The 16,663-nt window shown below is 50.5% G+C and overlaps 1 protein-coding gene across 1 annotated transcript in view; it reads right to left on the reverse strand.

The window, feature by feature from the left end:
• Positions 1–15,345, reverse strand: part of SIN3B (SIN3 transcription regulator family member B) — a 43,810-nt gene extending 28,465 nt beyond the window's left edge. The window contains exons 1-4 of the mRNA XM_081496573.1: positions 15,222–15,345; positions 14,874–14,980; positions 13,418–13,571; positions 5,592–5,792 (exon numbers count right to left, since the gene is read on the reverse strand). Coding sequence (XP_081352699.1) covers positions 5,592–5,792; positions 13,418–13,571; positions 14,874–14,980; positions 15,222–15,329 — 570 coding nt within the window. The 5' untranslated portion in view covers positions 15,330–15,345. The remainder of the gene's footprint in view (positions 1–5,591; positions 5,793–13,417; positions 13,572–14,873; positions 14,981–15,221) is intronic.
• Between the last annotated feature and the right edge of the window lie 1,318 nt (positions 15,346–16,663).

The raw sequence follows: 16,663 nt of genomic DNA on the forward strand, positions 1-16,663 counted from the left end.
TTCAGGCATCCCACTGTGGAGGAGAGAGGGACGATTCACGAAAGACAGACTTGGTGGGCAGAGCCCCTGACTGCTGCCACCAAGAGAGGGGCCCAGCCCGCTGCCCAGCTGATACCTTGGGTTACCCCCAACCACTCCCGCTTCCACCGGCTCTGGAGAACAGTCCCTTGTGCTTGCATCTTGACTCTGCTGCACAACTTGGCCTGAGCCCCAGCCATGGATGGGGTCAGAGCTGGGAGTGTGGAGGCAATGTGGGAGAGGCAAGGTCATGGAAGGACCTTGCCCCAGCCCTCGAGCAGCACTGTTGAGCAGAGGCTGGGGAAGGGCAAGGTCAATGGTGAATCCATGGTGCTCCCAAGGTCAAGGGGACTTGTCCTGCTGGGCAGGGGAAATGAGGAGCTAGCGCTGGGTCTGGAAGGGGCAGAGGGTGAAGGACACGAAGGGACCTGCAGGTTACGGGACCTGCTCTCCCAGGGTCAGCAAGACCCCAGAAGGGAGATGGCTTGACCTGGAGCTTAAGACAACAAGATGAAGACAAGAGGGGTTGCAGGTTGGGAGGGCAGGAAGAGGTGAGGAGAACTCAAGTTGGATGTCAGAAGTCAGTCCTTGGACTCCCCTGTTGGAGCTGTGGTAAGAATCCGCCTGCCAATGTAGGAAACAGCTTTCATCCCTGACCTGGGAAGATCCTTCATGAGGTCTGTGCGCCATAACTACTGAAGCTCACGCGCCTAGAGAGTATGCTCCAAGACAAGAGAAGCCACCCGATGAGAAGCCAGCGCACCGCCTTTAGAGAGTAGCCTCCGCTCAACACAACTAGAGAAAGCCGGGGCACAGCATTGAAAACCCAGATGGGAGAGAGGTTCAAGAGGGAGGGGACATATGTATATATACCTATAGCTGATTCGTGTTGATATTCGGCAGAAAACAACAAAATTCTGTAAAGCAATTATCCTTCAATTAAAATAAAAACTAAAAAAAAAAAAAAAAAACCCAGTAGCCAAAAAAAAAAGAAAAGTGAATTACAAAAAAAGTTAGTCCCTATCAACTTTACTCCCGGCACATGACAGAGCAAGCAGAACAACAAGGCTTCGACATCCTCCCCCCAGAGCTGCAAATGGGGAAGAGACAAGGAATGGGAGCCCTCGGCTCGCCCTCCCCTCTAGGCCCGCTTCACCCCGCGATGAAAGGTACTTTCCAAATCCTGGCACACAGAGCACCTAGTCAGGAGGGAGAAAAAACTGCCTCCACCCTGCCCTGCCCAAAGTTACTGGGACACCTGAAGACCAAAGGAAAAAACAGGCAAAGATCACTCAGCTCAGAGAACAAATACAAATCATTCCTGTGCAGATAAAACAGTGATCAGACTAAGTGATGTCTGAAGAATTACAATTTGTAACAGCATCACAGCAGGTGGCTCCATGGTAAAGAACCTGCCTGACAGTGCAGGAGACTCAAGAGGCTAGGGTTCAATACCTGGGTCAGGAAGATTCCCTGGAGGAGGAAATGGCAACCCAACTTCAGTATTCTTGCCTGGAGAATTGTATGGACAGAGGAGCCTGGTGGGCTACAGTCCATGGGGTCACCAAGAGTCGGACACGACTGAGTACCCACAACATGGTCACAGCATTTTTTGCTCATCAGATTGGGTAAGTGACTGGTGATTTCTGTGCAGGGTGTGGGGAAGTGGGCGCTCTCATTACAAGGTGGAAAGAAAGCCTGGTGCCACTGGCAGAGGGAAGCCTGGCGCCATCTACAATCATGTGACGGGTGCACACTCTCTAACGGAGGGATGCACCTCCTGCAAATTTTCCCACAGTTAAGAGTTAGCTATGCTCTAAGGCCTGTTTTAAACAGACATCTGTTTGGGACAAATACTAAAGAATGATTTGAGCGTGGTGTGGATTCTGCATTTGCTAATAAGACAGGATTTTGTCCAGGAGTAACAAGGGGTGAATGTGGAGAAGCATAACAGGCTGAGCCAAGCCATGTGGGAAATACACGCCACTCGACATGCACACACCCTCCCTCAACTGTTAGGAGCCACCCTTCCAATCTGGGGTGACATCCTCCCATAGCATTTTAGGAAACTTCCTCCTGGTATCTCACAGTGACCTGCAGGCTGCAACCTTCCCACACCCATGTCCACAGGTAAACCTCAGGTTTCTCCAAGGTCGAGTGTTGCAACATTCACATCACGCTTAGCCATCTAACGAGTGTACAATGGTGGTACCAGTTTCTAGTAGGTGCCTATACACATATATACAAAAATTTATTTTTTGGCTGCGCTGGGTCTTTGTTGCTGTGCATGGGCTTTCTCTAGCTTCTGCGAGCAGGGGCTCCTCTCTAGTTGCAGCACTCAGGCTTTTCATGGCAGTGGCTTCTCTTGTTGTGGACCATGCGGGCTTCTAAGGCATGTGGGCTCAGTAGGTGTGGCACCTGGGCTTAACTGCCCTGAGGCATGTGCGACCTTCCCAGATCAGGGATTGAACCTGTGTCCCCTGCATTGGCAGGCAGACTCTCAACCCCTGGACCACCAGGAAAGGCTCAGTATCTTTTTTTTTTTGTTAATGTGTGGCTGACACAATTTGAATGTCATGCCCTGACCCCATTTCCCCATAAGCTCTGTGGCTGGGGCATATCTGCAGAGTGCAGTCACTTTGGGGACATCAGGGCAGAGATGGCTGTGCTTGTCCAGGCACACGACACATGTACGAAGTTGTGTAAGGGAAACCATTCCTGTCCACTGACCTGAGGCAAGCACTCTGCTTCAATCAGTGACCTCAGTGAACCACATTTAATTGGGTTGGGACCACCAGCTTTACAGCCATTTTATGGATTAGAACCCCAAGGTTCAGGGTGGTGAGCAAAGGGGCTCTGAAGGGCAGGGGTCACAGCTAAGGTCTGAATCGAGGCTCAACAGATTAAAAAAAAAACAAGTAACACGTGGCTAAATTTACTCTAGAGCCACTTTGGCCTCACAATGTCTTGAAAAAATTCAAACCCAGACTTCCCTGGTGGTCCAGTGGTTAAGAATCTGCATGCCAATGCAGGGAACACAGGTTCGATCCCTGGTCCAGGAAGATTCCACATGCTGTGGGGCAGCTACACTTGCAGGCCACAACTACTGAGGCCCAAGCACCCTAAAGCCCGTGCTCTGCAACAAGAGAAGCCACTGTAGTGAGAAGCCGTGCACCACAACGAAGAGCAGCCCCCGCTCACCACAACTCAAGAAAGCCTGAATAGCAACGGGGAACCAGGGCGGCCAAAAATAAATTACATAAATTTAAAAAAACATTAAAAAGAAAATCTGAGCCAATATTCTAAAAGCAGAAAAACTCACATAGAAATTCACACTGCCAGCTCCTCTTGAAGAAATGGATGGTCCCTGCTGCCAGGGTGCCTGTTGGAAAAGCAGGTGCCAGGCAGAACCTGGAGTGGAGGCCCAAGTGGCTGCATTTCCAACTGACTCCTGTGGCTGTGGCTGGAGAAGGCTGAGCTGTACCTTCCCCTCATGCTTTCTCCAAATCAACCTGCAGCCCTTTGCTATGACCTTGGTTAAGTCAGTCTAACTTCTCTGCTCAATTCCCATCAACAGAACAGATATCTCCTGACCTTCCCTCTAATGACCCTTTTTGCCCCTGAGATGTTTGGACCCCACGGAATCTGTGAAGGACCCATAAACCCCCATGGTTACAAACAGACTGGTGTTCAGAGCTGCCACGTGCAACCACTTATCTGTGAGAAACAGGAAGTTCTTAATGCTGTACAAGGCCAGTGCAGACGCTGGACGTGAGGCTGACAGGGCCATGCACAACGTCACCAGCACCAGTGCCCGCAAATGTTTAGTCCATCGAAATAGCTCCAATGGGTTTACAGGAAACAAATGTTGTTAATCTCATCATCAACATTTATGCTAAAAGGAATCTCACTTCTTTATTTCTCTTATTAAGGTTGTGCACAAGATTTCACTTTTAAAAATGGGTCCTCGGGACTTCCCCTGGTGGTCCAATTGCTAAGACTCCCTGCTCCCAAGGCAGGGGGCCGAGGTTCAATCCCTGGTCAGGGAACTAGATCCTGCAAACCACAACTAAAAAGCCTATGCTGCAACTACATGCTACAACAAAGATCTAAGACTGGGCGCAGCCAAATAAATAAATTAAAATAAACATTTTTAAAAAAAAATGGGTTCTGTTGCTTAGAAAAACAAAAAGCAGCAGAAACTCCATGTCTGGGCAAAGATGATGTCTGAACTCCTTGCATGACACTGATGACCCTTGCCACTGGCCTGCCTGTACTCCCTGCCAATTTCCCTGAAGCCAGCTGCCCGTTCTGGCCCCTGGGCCTTTGCACAGGCCATGCCCAGCACCGAGAAACTCCGTCTTTCACCTGATGATTCTGACTGATTTGTTAAGGTTCAACCTCAGAGACTTCCCTGGTGGTCCAGTGGTTAAGAATCCCCTTTGTGATGCAGGGGACGCAGGTCTGATCCCTCGTCTGGGAACTAAGATCCCACCTGCCGCAGAGTTAACCAAGCCTGCATGCCACAACTGGAGTCTGTGTGCTGCAGTGATAGATTCTACATGGTGCCATGAAGACTGAGTACCACAAATAAATCCCAATGCAGCCAAAGTAATTAAATATTAAAAGAAATTCAACCTGAGTAGCCTCTCCCTGACCCCTCATGGGGTCAGCAACCTTCGACGCTGACACACCTCTCCTTCGCACAGCCCTAAACTGAACTCCTAGGCAACAGCAACTGTTCATCTCTGTTGACCCAGTACCTGGCACAAGGCCCAGTTGTAATCAGCATAAATAAAGGATAGTTCTATTGTCTAAATAATAACTAAGCCATTTTATAAAAGGGAAACTGTCTTCTTGGGGGGTGTTCTTTAATCCTCTAATGTGTGCTTCCCAAAGAGGGTGCAGAGGTGCCTCAGGGAGCAAATTAAAAGCAAACCTACACAGAACACCAACAGGTACACTCTTGTTCACAGCAGCGTTCTTCACAGTAGCCATAAGGTGGAAGCAACCCAAGCGTCTGCTGATGGATGAATGGAGAAAGAAAAGGAGGCCAAGCCATACAATGCAATAAGGTTCAGCCTCAAAAAGGCCATTCTGACACATGGTACAGCAAGGATGGACCTTAAGGGCATCACGCTAAATGAGACAAGCCAGTCAAAAGGACAAATATGATGCCACTCACAGGAAGTCCCTAGCAGAGCCAGATTGAGAGACAGAAAGTAGAAGAGTGGGTGCCAGGGGCTGGGGGAGGGAGGAAGGGGGAGTTCTAAGAGTTTAATGGGGACACAGTTTCAATTCAGGGAGATGAAAAAGTTCTAGAAATGCATGATGGTGATGGCTGCACAACAGTGTGACTGTACAGTACTTAATACCACTGAATTGTACACTTAAAAATGGTTAAGTTTTACATATATATTCTACCACAGTAGAAAATAAAATTAATGCAGAAAAAAAAAGAGCTAATTAGAATTTTACAGGAATTCATGAAGAAAATCTGAATGCTTCTGAAGCACCTGACATTGAACAATGCCACCCATGCCCACAAAAAAGTGTGACCTAAGTCTTCTTACCTGGTAAGTGTGCAGTATCTCCAGGAAAGACCTGTAGATTTCCGGGTGGTCTAGAAAGCGGGTCTTAATTTTGTTCACGTAGCTGATGGCGTTGTTGAACTCCACGGAATCGGACTCCAAGGGCACCTGGGGTTTGTCCTCCTTGTACAGCATCTGCTGCTTCACGTTCTCTGCACAGTCGCTGTGGTTGTGTGAATTCTCCTGACAACAGTACGACAGTGAGTTATTGTTGGGCCCGACATGGGGAACACATTGCGAGAAACACCAGACTGAGCCACTGTGTGCGAGAGCAGGCAAAACTTAGCACAGGGCCGAGTTTTTTCCTTCGATACAGAAAAAGTTTACTTCTGGGGCCTGGAGAGAGGGAAGCGGAGACGGGGCACTCAAACACGGAGACACTGAGCTGTACCTCAGCCTTCCGAGCGCCCATGCATCCCTAGGAGTCTCACCAACTCATCTCTGCCTGATCCTTCTAAAAGACTCAAAGACCATGAAACCATGATACACCCTCCACACTTTGAAAAATTAGCATTCATGAGAAAACTACGAAGAGTGGATTGTTTAATCCTTTTTCGAGCAGAATTCTGGGCCGTTTATAACAAGTCTTCCCACCCCTGTGGCCAGTCCATTTCAGCACGACTGTTTTCAGGTGTGAAAGCTACTTGCTGTCAGTAGGCAGCAGACTGGGACCCTGCAGGTGAGGGAGGCCCACTGTCCAGGTTGCCCAGGGCTGTGGGACTTCTGGTGCTAAGCCCGGGGCAAGTTACATGAGAGAAGAGTGATGGGCCCTGAGCAGTCATCAAGCATGCTCCCCATTTACATGCTTTTCTGTCAACATAAATAAAAAACAGACACACGTCTCTCTCTCCCAGAAGTTGGAATCCTAATTCACAGCGGGACAGCACCACCCCACAAAGGAGGCGATGTTTCCGCTTTTAGATTGGAATTTCATGTGTGGTCCTGAGGATGGCAAGACTGAAGGCAAAAGGACAAGAGGGTGGCACAGGATGAGATGGTTGGATGGCATCACCAACTCAATGGACAGGAACCTGAGCAAACTCCAGGAGATAGTGAAAGTGGAGGACACGAAAGCCTGGCATGCTGCAGTCCATGGGGTCGATAAGAGTCGTACGTGACGTAGTGACTGAACAACCACCTGAGGATGGCCTCGCTCTGCCACTGACCATAGCTGAGCCGTCAGGACTGACCCTCGGCTTCCTGCGGGTCCCCACCTGGGTCTCAGGCAGGTCAGGATCCCTCTGGTTTGGCTTTAGGTCTTTGCATACACAACCCCTTTCTGGGAATCTTCTAGACCTCATCTCCTAGCACTTTGAGCCCCTTTCTCTCTTTTTCTCCACAGCACATACCACTTTCCTACACGTGACACATTTTACTTATTTTACTGTCTGTCCAGCCCTGAGCTGCAGGGAGACTCCAAGGGAGCAGGGATTCTACTTTGGACATGGCTGTATCCCCAGTGCCTAGAGCAGTGCTTAGAAGAGAGTGGGCTTCATCCACTGTTGGGGATGATCAGGCAAAATCCCCTGGCACCTGCAGCTGACCGGGGACTCCAGGCACACAGCTGCCACCTCCACCAGGCACACCCACCAGCACGAGCGGGTCTACTAGTGCACCAGGGTTGCCATAGCAAATACCAGAGACTGGGTAGCTTCCACAGCACACACTTATTTCCCCCCAGTTCTGGAGGCTGGAGGTCCAAGATCAAGGGGTCAGCAGGGCTGGAATCTCCCAAGGCCTCTTGGCTGGACACCTGCCCCCCTTCTTACTGCGTCCTCACAGCTGTCCCTCTGTATGCACATATCCCTGAGGCTGCTCTATGTGTCCACGTTTCTTCCTTATAAGCACAGCAGTCAGCCTGGATCAGGGCTCATCCTAATGGTCTCATTCTACCTAAATTATCTCTGTGAAGATCCTATCTCCAGACACAGTCATATTCTGAGATACTGAGGGTCAGAACTCTGAGATACGAATCTGGGGTTTGGCTGGGGGTGAATTTGGGGTTGGGGTGGGTGCAGAGGCAGCTCTAGGAAGTCTGAGCCAAGGAAAACAGAGACACAAGAGACCTAGAGCAGTCGCAACTCTTTCAGTACGGTTTCTCCCCAGCACTGCAATTGGTTCTAAATCACTTTGGGGATGCTCTTCCTGATCACCTTCCACTTAAACTAACAGAGATCTGATCTTGTGTTCCTCTGTGGTATACAGGTTTGTTGATGCGAATAGCTGAGCAGGGGCGGGGGGAGGGAGCAGCCTTGGAGCCCAGAACGGTTTCAGAGAAGGCTGTGTGGTCACTGGGGGCTCCTTTCCCACCAGTATAAGGGGGCATTTTTAAGTACCACGTGCCTCCTCCAGTTCTCTGAAGTGAGTTACTGTGACAAGGCGGAGAACCACCCCTGCAGACCAGGGCTCCACAAAAAAGGTCAGACGGTAATGGTCCAACCACTGTGGCAAACAGCCCAGTGACTCTTCAGTAAGTTAAACATGGTCACCAGGTGACTGAGCAATTCCACTCCTAGGTATCCACCCAAAGAACCAAAAACAAGTATTCAAACAAATCCCTACATGTGCTTGTTCACAGCAGCGCTGTTCACAACTGTCAAAAGGTGGAAACAACCCTAGTGTCCATCAAGTGATGAATGAACGAATAAAACGTGCTCCATTTATGCAGCGGAATATTCTTCAGCCTTAAAAAGGAATGAAGCGCTGGTACAACATGTTGCTGTTGTTGAGAGTCGCTAAAGTCATGTCCAACTCTCTGCGACCCCATGGACTGTAGCCTGCCAGGCTCCTCTGTCCATGGAATTCTCCGGGCAAGAATACTGGAGTGGGTTGCCATTCCCTTCCCCAGGGGATCTTCCTGACTCAGGGATCAAACCTGGGTCTCCTGCATTTCAGGCGGATTCTTTACTGCTGAGCCACCAGGGAAGCCCCAATACAACATGGATGACCTTCAAAAACACAATGCCAAGAGAAGGAAGCCCAGACACAAAAAGACATACAGTGCATGATTGCATTTATATGAAGTATTCCGAACAGGAAAACCTACAGAGACAGAAAGCAGATCAGTGGTTGCCAGGGGCTGGGTGGGGTGGGGATGGGGCAGAGGCGGTTCATGTTTCTTTCTGGGGTAATAAAAATGTTCTGGAATTAGTGGTGGCTGCATAGTATTGTAAATATACTAAGAAGCCACTAAATGGGACACATTAAAATGGTTATAATGATGAATTTTATGTAAACATCACAATTAAAAAAAATTTTTTTACTGTAATCTGAAAAATGTAGAAGCTACCAGCCATACAAACATAAGCTGGCTTGTTCCATGGGCCATAGTTTGCCAACCCCTGGTCTAAACTTTCTAGAACAATCCAGGCTTTTGTGTTCTCTGCCTGCTGTGGGTGGCCTTAACTAGGCACAGTTAGAAACTCCTCCTGGACACTAAGGAACTGCCTTACATGGCCAACTGGACCATCTGAGTGTTCACACACAGCCCTACCTGGTATTGAAGAGATCCCTCAGGGGGACATTTGAAACAGGGAACAGTGTCCCCCCTCGGCTCCCCTGCCCTCGCTGCTCATCTCAGCAGGTGCTGCATCCACCCAGAGACGTAGGCATCCTGCCATCACCCGGATTTCTCACTTTCACCGACACCTTACCCCTGGTCCACAATACCCTCCACTCCAACTGGCTCACAACAGGGCTTCCTCTAGCCTCCCAGATCTTCTCTTGCCCCTAGTCCACGTTTGGCATGGCAGCTGGAAGGGCCTTTCCAGAACTCCCCCCTGGCTTCTCACGCTCCTGGCTCTCTCTCCTATACCCTCTGCTTCAGGTCCCGACTCCACCAGCTTCCTGGCTTTCTCAGACACACCCACTCGTTCCCACCTCAGGCCTTCACGCCCCGACCACGAAGCCTCCCCCAGAAGACACAGGCGTGGCCCCTGCTCCCCTCACTGACCATGGCACCTCCCAAGGCCTAGCTTCTGCTATCTTTCACTCATGGCGCTGAACTCCCCTCCACGTCTCACATCCATCCATACGTGTCCCACATGAGCCCCCACCTCAACCATGCAAGGGCCCGAAGAGCCAAGAACCTGAACAAACCCCAGTGCCTGACATGGAGGAAGTGGCCTACCTCTACTCCATGGATGACTAAGACAGAAACCCAAGAGGTGGCCTCCCAGGGACTGAATGAACTTTGAATGACCCTTCCCGGAGGGAAGGCAGCCGGCATCCCTTTGAATGTAAAGGGGACACTAAACTACAAACTGCACCTCAAGGGTTATCTCTAAGTTTATCTAAGCAGCCGTGATCTTGGACAAGTACAAAGGAGCCGCCCCCGAGAGCCAAGGTCTATCCTGAACAGAAGTGGCAGCCAAGATTTACCACTCTTCTAACGTCTGGGGTCTCGCCCCTCAGGTGTCCCGGAACGGGGACAGTTGTGAACAAGGCAGGCCTGATCTGGAGGACCCCATCTTCCACGGAAGGCAAACCAACAGCAAACAGCGCATTTTTTATTTCTTAGCTTTGCTATGCTATTTTGAAATATGTAAAATGGGATGTTGTGAAAATGACTTGGGGATGGGAATTGGCGGGGGGGGCTCTCTGAGGAGGTGATGTTATAACTGAAGTCAACCAGATCCAAAAAGGTGTTGATTCCAAAGGCCGCAGCCAGGGGATGTTCTTCCTGCTGTGGTCTCTGGCCCCTCTCTGGGCATGCTGCCCATATCATGGCACATGTCTATTTATCTTTCCCTTAGGCCAGTGTCTCAACCGGGGAGATTCTGTTCCCAACCCAGGGGACACTTGGCAATGTCAAGAGACATTTAAGGTTGTCATACTTGAGGGGGGGGTTGGCATCAGGTGGGTGGAGTCCAGTGATGCTGTTCAACATCCTACAGAGCACGGGACGGGCCCCACGAAGAACAACAATTTGGCCCCAGCGGCAAGCCAGTGGCAAGGCTGAGAAATCTTGCACATGAGGCTCCCCACAGGCTAACACTTACTTCTCTTCCTTAGCACTTAAGAACTATTCTTTCCTTGTCTATAGTTGACAGGATTCGTGACGAGATGAAGAAATGGAAAATATTCACATACGCACATGCGCGCACGCGCGCGCACACACACACACACAGAAGGTACTTCGAAACAGTGAAGCCAGAAAAACCAGTTAAAAAAAAAGTCCCCAGGGCACTAGTGAGCAGGGAGCCCTGGAAAGTTCTCAGGCTACCACTGACTTGAAAAGGACTCTAGGAAGCTCAGAAGACACCGGGTTTGGGCCTGGCGGGAAGCAGGGCTGGAAACACATCAGGTCCACAGACGTGACTGAAACCAAGATGGCAGCAGGTGACCGGAGGGAATGAAGGGCACGGACCTCTCGGGCTGAGGGAGCAGCCCCACAGGTGGCGGCTTTCAGGCTGCAGCAAGACCGAAAAGCCCTGGTAGGCAGCTATTAAGGGAACGTTCTCATTCAACTCCTCTTCAGAGTTAATAAGACCGCAGTCATGAAATCTACTACCGGGGCAGACAAGACTGGTTTGTTCTCCTTATTTCTCCAACAGGTCTCGAAGTTACTTGGGGAGCAGCAGGAGCCCTGTGGCTATTTAAGAGAAGGAGAGGCTCATGTAAAGATCCACCCCTGAGGGCAGTTACTCCCACAGGGCTAGAGAAAGGCATGGGGAGTGCAATTTAGGGCTTGGTCACCAGTTGTTTCTTCAACACCCAGTGTTTACACAGCGCCTTGGATTCAGCAAAGTGCCCCTGCACACATAGCTGCAAAGAGCTCGCTTTTCTCCCCCACCCGGGACTGTTCTGAAGGTTAATCTCTGCTAAGGCTTTTATCATCTGGAGGCACAAGCGCTACCTCTGGATCCCGGAGCTTCATTTGCAAACATGAAATGGAAGGTTTTTTGGCCCCAGGCTTCCAAGTACTTTTTTAAAAGTGAGGTGCACTCCTCAGCTTTTATGAGATGACTTGCTGATGGTGCTGACGTCCTGACAAGATTGCCCTGCATAGAGAAAAGGCAGAATGTGTGCGCTAGCCCCCCTTGGAGAGGGATCTGCCACTGCCAGGTCGCCTTGTACTGCTCTCTTTTCAAATCCTGACTCCCTAATTGATAGGAAACTGCAATCTCCTTCAACAGAGGAGAAACCTACAAAATGCTTCAGAGTAGATTTTTAGCTTCCCTGCAAAAACCCCTGGGGCAGACATGGAGGAGGAGGTGGTTCAAAGAGCTGGTTCACTCACACCAGGGCTTCTCAATGCTGTGATTTTTCTCCCAGGAGACATGTGGCTCTGTCTGGAGATCTGTTTTTGGCTGTCTCGACTGGGTGAGGGCCTACGGGTGGAGGCCAGGGATGCCGCTGAACACCCACAATGTCCCGGCCAGCAATGCCACCAGCAAAGTGTTATGCCCTAAATGGCAACGGGACCAAGGAGAGAAAAAAGAGAATGGTGACCTGATAAAAGTGAAGCTCAAACAGGCTTTTTCTTAGGGAGTCTGGTGAGTTCAAACAAGAAGGGACTGAAGAGACAGAAGAGGCTGCCACCTGTCACTTAAGAAAGAAGGGACCACAAACCTGAGCTGAGTCCATGGTCCTGCCCGCAGGGAAATGAAGCACACCAACAATAAAGATGGCTGGTCACACATGCATCTCCACTGCTTTATTTTGTGTGGTGCCAAGGGGGATCAGAGGGATCACGGGCCCAAGTACAAGTATGGCCTGCCTAGCGCTCTGAGCGGAGAAGGCAATGGCACCCCACTCCAGTACTCTTGCCTGGAAAATCCCATGGACGGAGGAGCCTGGTGGGCTACAGTCCATGGGGTCGCTAAGAGTCGGACGACTGAGCGACTTCACTTTCACTTTTCCCTTTCATGCACTGGAGAAGGAAACGGCAACCCAATCCAGTATTCTTGCCTGGAGAATCCCAGGGACGGCGGAGCCTGGTGGGCTGCCGTCTATGGGGTCGCACAGAGTCAGACACGACTGAAGCGACTTAGCAGCAGCAGCGCTCTGAGGGGGAGCCCTAAACCCAGACCTTGGTGACTGCGATTGCCATTATCTTTTTTTAATCGGAGTACAGTTGCTTTACAATGTTGTTAGTTTCTGCTGTACAACCAAGTAAATCAGCTATACATACACACACACACACACACACACACACACACACACATATCCCCTCCCTCTTAGACCTCCCTCCTACCCCAACCCCATCCCATCCCTCTAGGTCATCACAGAGCACTGAGCTGAGCTCCCTGTGCTATATACCATAGTTCCTAGTAGCTATCTCTTTTACACATGGTGGTGTATTTATGCCAAACCTAATCTCCCAATTCATCTCACGTTCCCCTCCCCCACTGTGTCCACATGTCCGTTTTCTATGTCTGAGTCTCTATCCCTGCTCTGGAACTAAGTTCATCTGTCCTATTTTTCTAGATTCCACGTGTTAATACATGCGCTAATATACAATACTGGTTTTTCTCTTTCTGGCTTACTCCACTGTGTATGACAGACTCTAGGTCCATGCACATCTGATTGTGACTAGACATAAAACTATGTTTGGAGAATGCCTCCCTGACACATACAGACACATCCACTCTTGATTTAAACCTGCCAAATGGATCAGTTTGGGATGCAGAGGATGCTGGGGTAGGTGTTTTGATTTATTTTGATTTGTGCTAGAAGCATTTCAAGAAGATCGGCCCTTCATCTGCTTCCCTGCCAGTGAAACACATGAGACACACCGCCTGGCCCGAGTACCCCAGTGCCAGGGTGGGCGGCGCTAAGGCCAGATCACTCACACCACTGCATACCTGGCTCGACAGAGGCGACTGTATGTTTAACTTGCCATTTTTGGGAATGTCTATTCTGTAGCCAAGAGGAAGGAAAGCGTTGAATCCAACAATGAGGTCAGGGTGTTCATGGAAGAGCTGCGACACTCGTCGGATGACGCCAGGAGTATCAATGCTGGAACAAAGAAGACCAGGAGTGGGCAGGAGCATTTTAGGGGGCAAATTGGGAACCAAGCTGACTTCTGACTCTCTTAAGCATCCCAGAACACAGGCTGCTCAACAGACAACGAAGCACCCTAAAATGTGTTCTGTGTGACTCTGCAGACAGTGGTCCACCACCAAGGCAGCCAGGCCTGGGCTCCCTGTATCTTCCCGGCAAAAACCCACACAACAGGAACACAGCACAGCTCCCAAAAAACCGCAAGCACGTGCGCTAGGTTCTGAAAATGTCAGGAGAGCCAGCTGCACATCCTGAGCTCCAAGAAGTGACAGGAGGCCAAGTCCTCTAAACGGAGAGATAAATTCACTTCATACGAATTAGCGATCTGCTGTGACACAGGAGTTGTTCCCAGCAACTGACGGTAATGCATAAATGTCAAAGGCCCTGCAAGTATGGAAACTGCATAACAGCTCAAGGAGAGAGATGGGGTTCTCCCTCAGGGCTGCAGTCAGGGCCAAGGTCTTAGCATTGGGCTTGTGGAAGGAAACCAGGTGGGTCTTGCCATTATTATTTCCTCAGTGGGGGAAGCAGCACAGTGTGGCTGTGATACTCACAAATCTAAGTCAGAAGGGATGGAGTCCTGGTCCCGTCTCTGCTCCTAATGTGAAACTGGGTGAACCCCTGGCCCACTCTAAGTCTCAGCAAGTCCCCTGTCAAACAAGATAGGGGATCGGGAGGTCCCCGATATATCTCTAACCCTCCTGATTCTGTGCCTATGAAAACATCTAATGTGTTTTAAATGCCTTCTAAGTGCCAGGTTCCTTACTAAGCATTTTATGTGCGTTATTTCCCAAGTAGGCCTGGGATGAGGGCAAGGCAAGTAAGGCACTCACCTTGGGGATTAAGATTTGAGGGGGAGAGAGTGCCGAAACATTCCTTAATCAGGATAAGTAACATTTTCATGTAGTGCTGGGGGGGGGGGGATTTAAATTTTTAAAAATCCCCGATGAACAAAATTTATGTTAAAAAAACCCAACATTCTGAGTAGACAGGACCCCACCCTGTGCTTGCTTGACTGCCTCACTCGCCTCACCCCATCCCTGTCCTCCTTCCAGGAATCCCCACAACAGCTCCACAAGGAAGGTACCCTTCCATCCCGTTTTTTGGAAGAAGGAACTGAGGCTCCGAAAAGTCACAACCTGCGCAAGGTCACCCAGTTGAGGGGCAGCGGGGGTTGGTGGCTCCCACACCACTCAGGCTCACTGCAGCCCAGGGCGTCCCCCTAGGACGTCCCCTGGGCAGGGGCCCCGCAAGTACCTCTGGCTCTTGAACTCTTTCATGATCTCCAGGAAACCATTGTAAGTGGCAGGATCGCTGCCGAAGCGGATCTTCACCTGGTCCAGGTAGGTGAGGGCGTCTTCCACCTGCGGGGAGGGGGAGGGTCCTGGTGGGCCGCGGTCGACGCAGAAGGGGACGGGGCCGGGGGTCCCTGGCGGGAGGGGGACAGGCCGGGCTCCGAGGGGCGGAGGCAGGGAGCCGCGGGTCCAGGGCCCAGCGGAGCGGAGGCCGACGCAGGGCCAGGGTCGGGCGGGGCCCTGGTAGGGGGCGCCAACCTCCGGGGACTGGACGACGGGGTTCCCCAGGGAGGGCTGGGGCACCACTCACGTGCACCGGCAGTTTCTCGTGGCCCCCCGAGCCCGAGCGACCCCAGCGGGCGCCGCTCAGCCCCCGGCCCGCAGGGCCGCCGCCGCCGCCGCCGCCAGCGTGCGCCATGTTGGAACTCGGAGCCGCGGCCCGCCCCGCCCCCCCTCCGAGGGTCGGCCGCGCGTGCGCTGGCCCCGCCCTGGGGGCGTGGCCTGGCGGCGGCTGGGACGGCAAAACTCCTTGAGGGACTGGCTGTAGGATCTTAACCCATAAAACTGAAATGCTGCTAACGCTTAAAATGCCACCGGTGGGCAAACCAAGACCTGCCCTCTGCTTTTGTCCGGCCCCACAAGTAAGCTGAGAATGCTTTTTACAATTTTAAAAGTTGGAAAAACTCCGATAGTGAAGATTATTCCGTGCCACGTGAAAATTCTATGAAATTCAAGTTTCGGTGTATGTAAAATTAAGGTTTACTGGAACACTGGAATGCCCACTCGTTTACTGGGCTCCTCTGGCTATTTTTGCGCTACGACAGCGGGGTGAATAGCTTCTACAGATGCTAAGATCTACACAGCCTTATATAGTTACTGAAATAGTGTTCTAGATCCCTGCTTCCTAGAGTTGATGTAACAACTGGGGTATGGACACACAGCACCCGAATACAAGGCCCTGCAGTGAAGTTTTGCCAAAATGCTTTTTTTTTTTTTTTAATTTATTAATTTATTTGGCTGTGCTGTCTTAATTGCAGCATGTGGGATCTTAGTTGTGGCATGCAAACTCTTAGCTGTGGCATGTGGGATCTAACTCCCTGACCAGGGATTGAACCCATGCCCACTGTGTTTCGAGTGCAGAGTATTAGCCATTGAAACACCAGGGAAGTCCCTGCTAAATTGCTCTTGACTTAGTCCTGATCCTCCTCTCCTCACTTCTCTAGTTCTGTTCCCATCACTTCCCCACTGGACCAGTTTGGGAGCCTCTTAACCAGTTTTTCCGGTCCCAGTGCTATCAAGAACTGAGATCATTCCACAACTGCTTCCAAATCTCCAAGGTCTTCCTATTTTTACGAGTTAAATCTAAGCACCTACATGCAGCATTGAAGGCAATAAAAACCTGCCCCTTATGAACCTTTTCTTGCAGAATTTTCCACCCAAGTAAGCTGCCTTCTATCTGTGCAGAAACTCCTGTCAATGCCTACTTAGCCTGGCTGCTCCCTGACCCCATCAGCCAGAAGCCTATTCTATCTCTTCATTACACAAAAAGCACGCTAAATATCCTGCAAGATACAACCCAAATATCCTCTCTCTCAAGAAACTACCCAACTTCTCCCCTGTCATCCCACAGTCTCTTGTACATCATCTTCATTTGGTATCTCTATTTGTGAAGAAGTGCAGGAGAGCTGAGACTATATTGGCAACGAGTGCATCATTTGCCAGGGATCAGGAGTAAAATTGGGACTTCCTTGG

The sequence above is a fragment of the Giraffa tippelskirchi genome, chromosome 6 (genome assembly GCF_054371585.1).
Source record: "Giraffa tippelskirchi isolate mGirTip1 chromosome 6, T2T-mGirTip1v1.2.pri, whole genome shotgun sequence".
NCBI classification, from domain to species: Eukaryota; Metazoa; Chordata; class Mammalia; order Artiodactyla; family Giraffidae; genus Giraffa; species Giraffa tippelskirchi.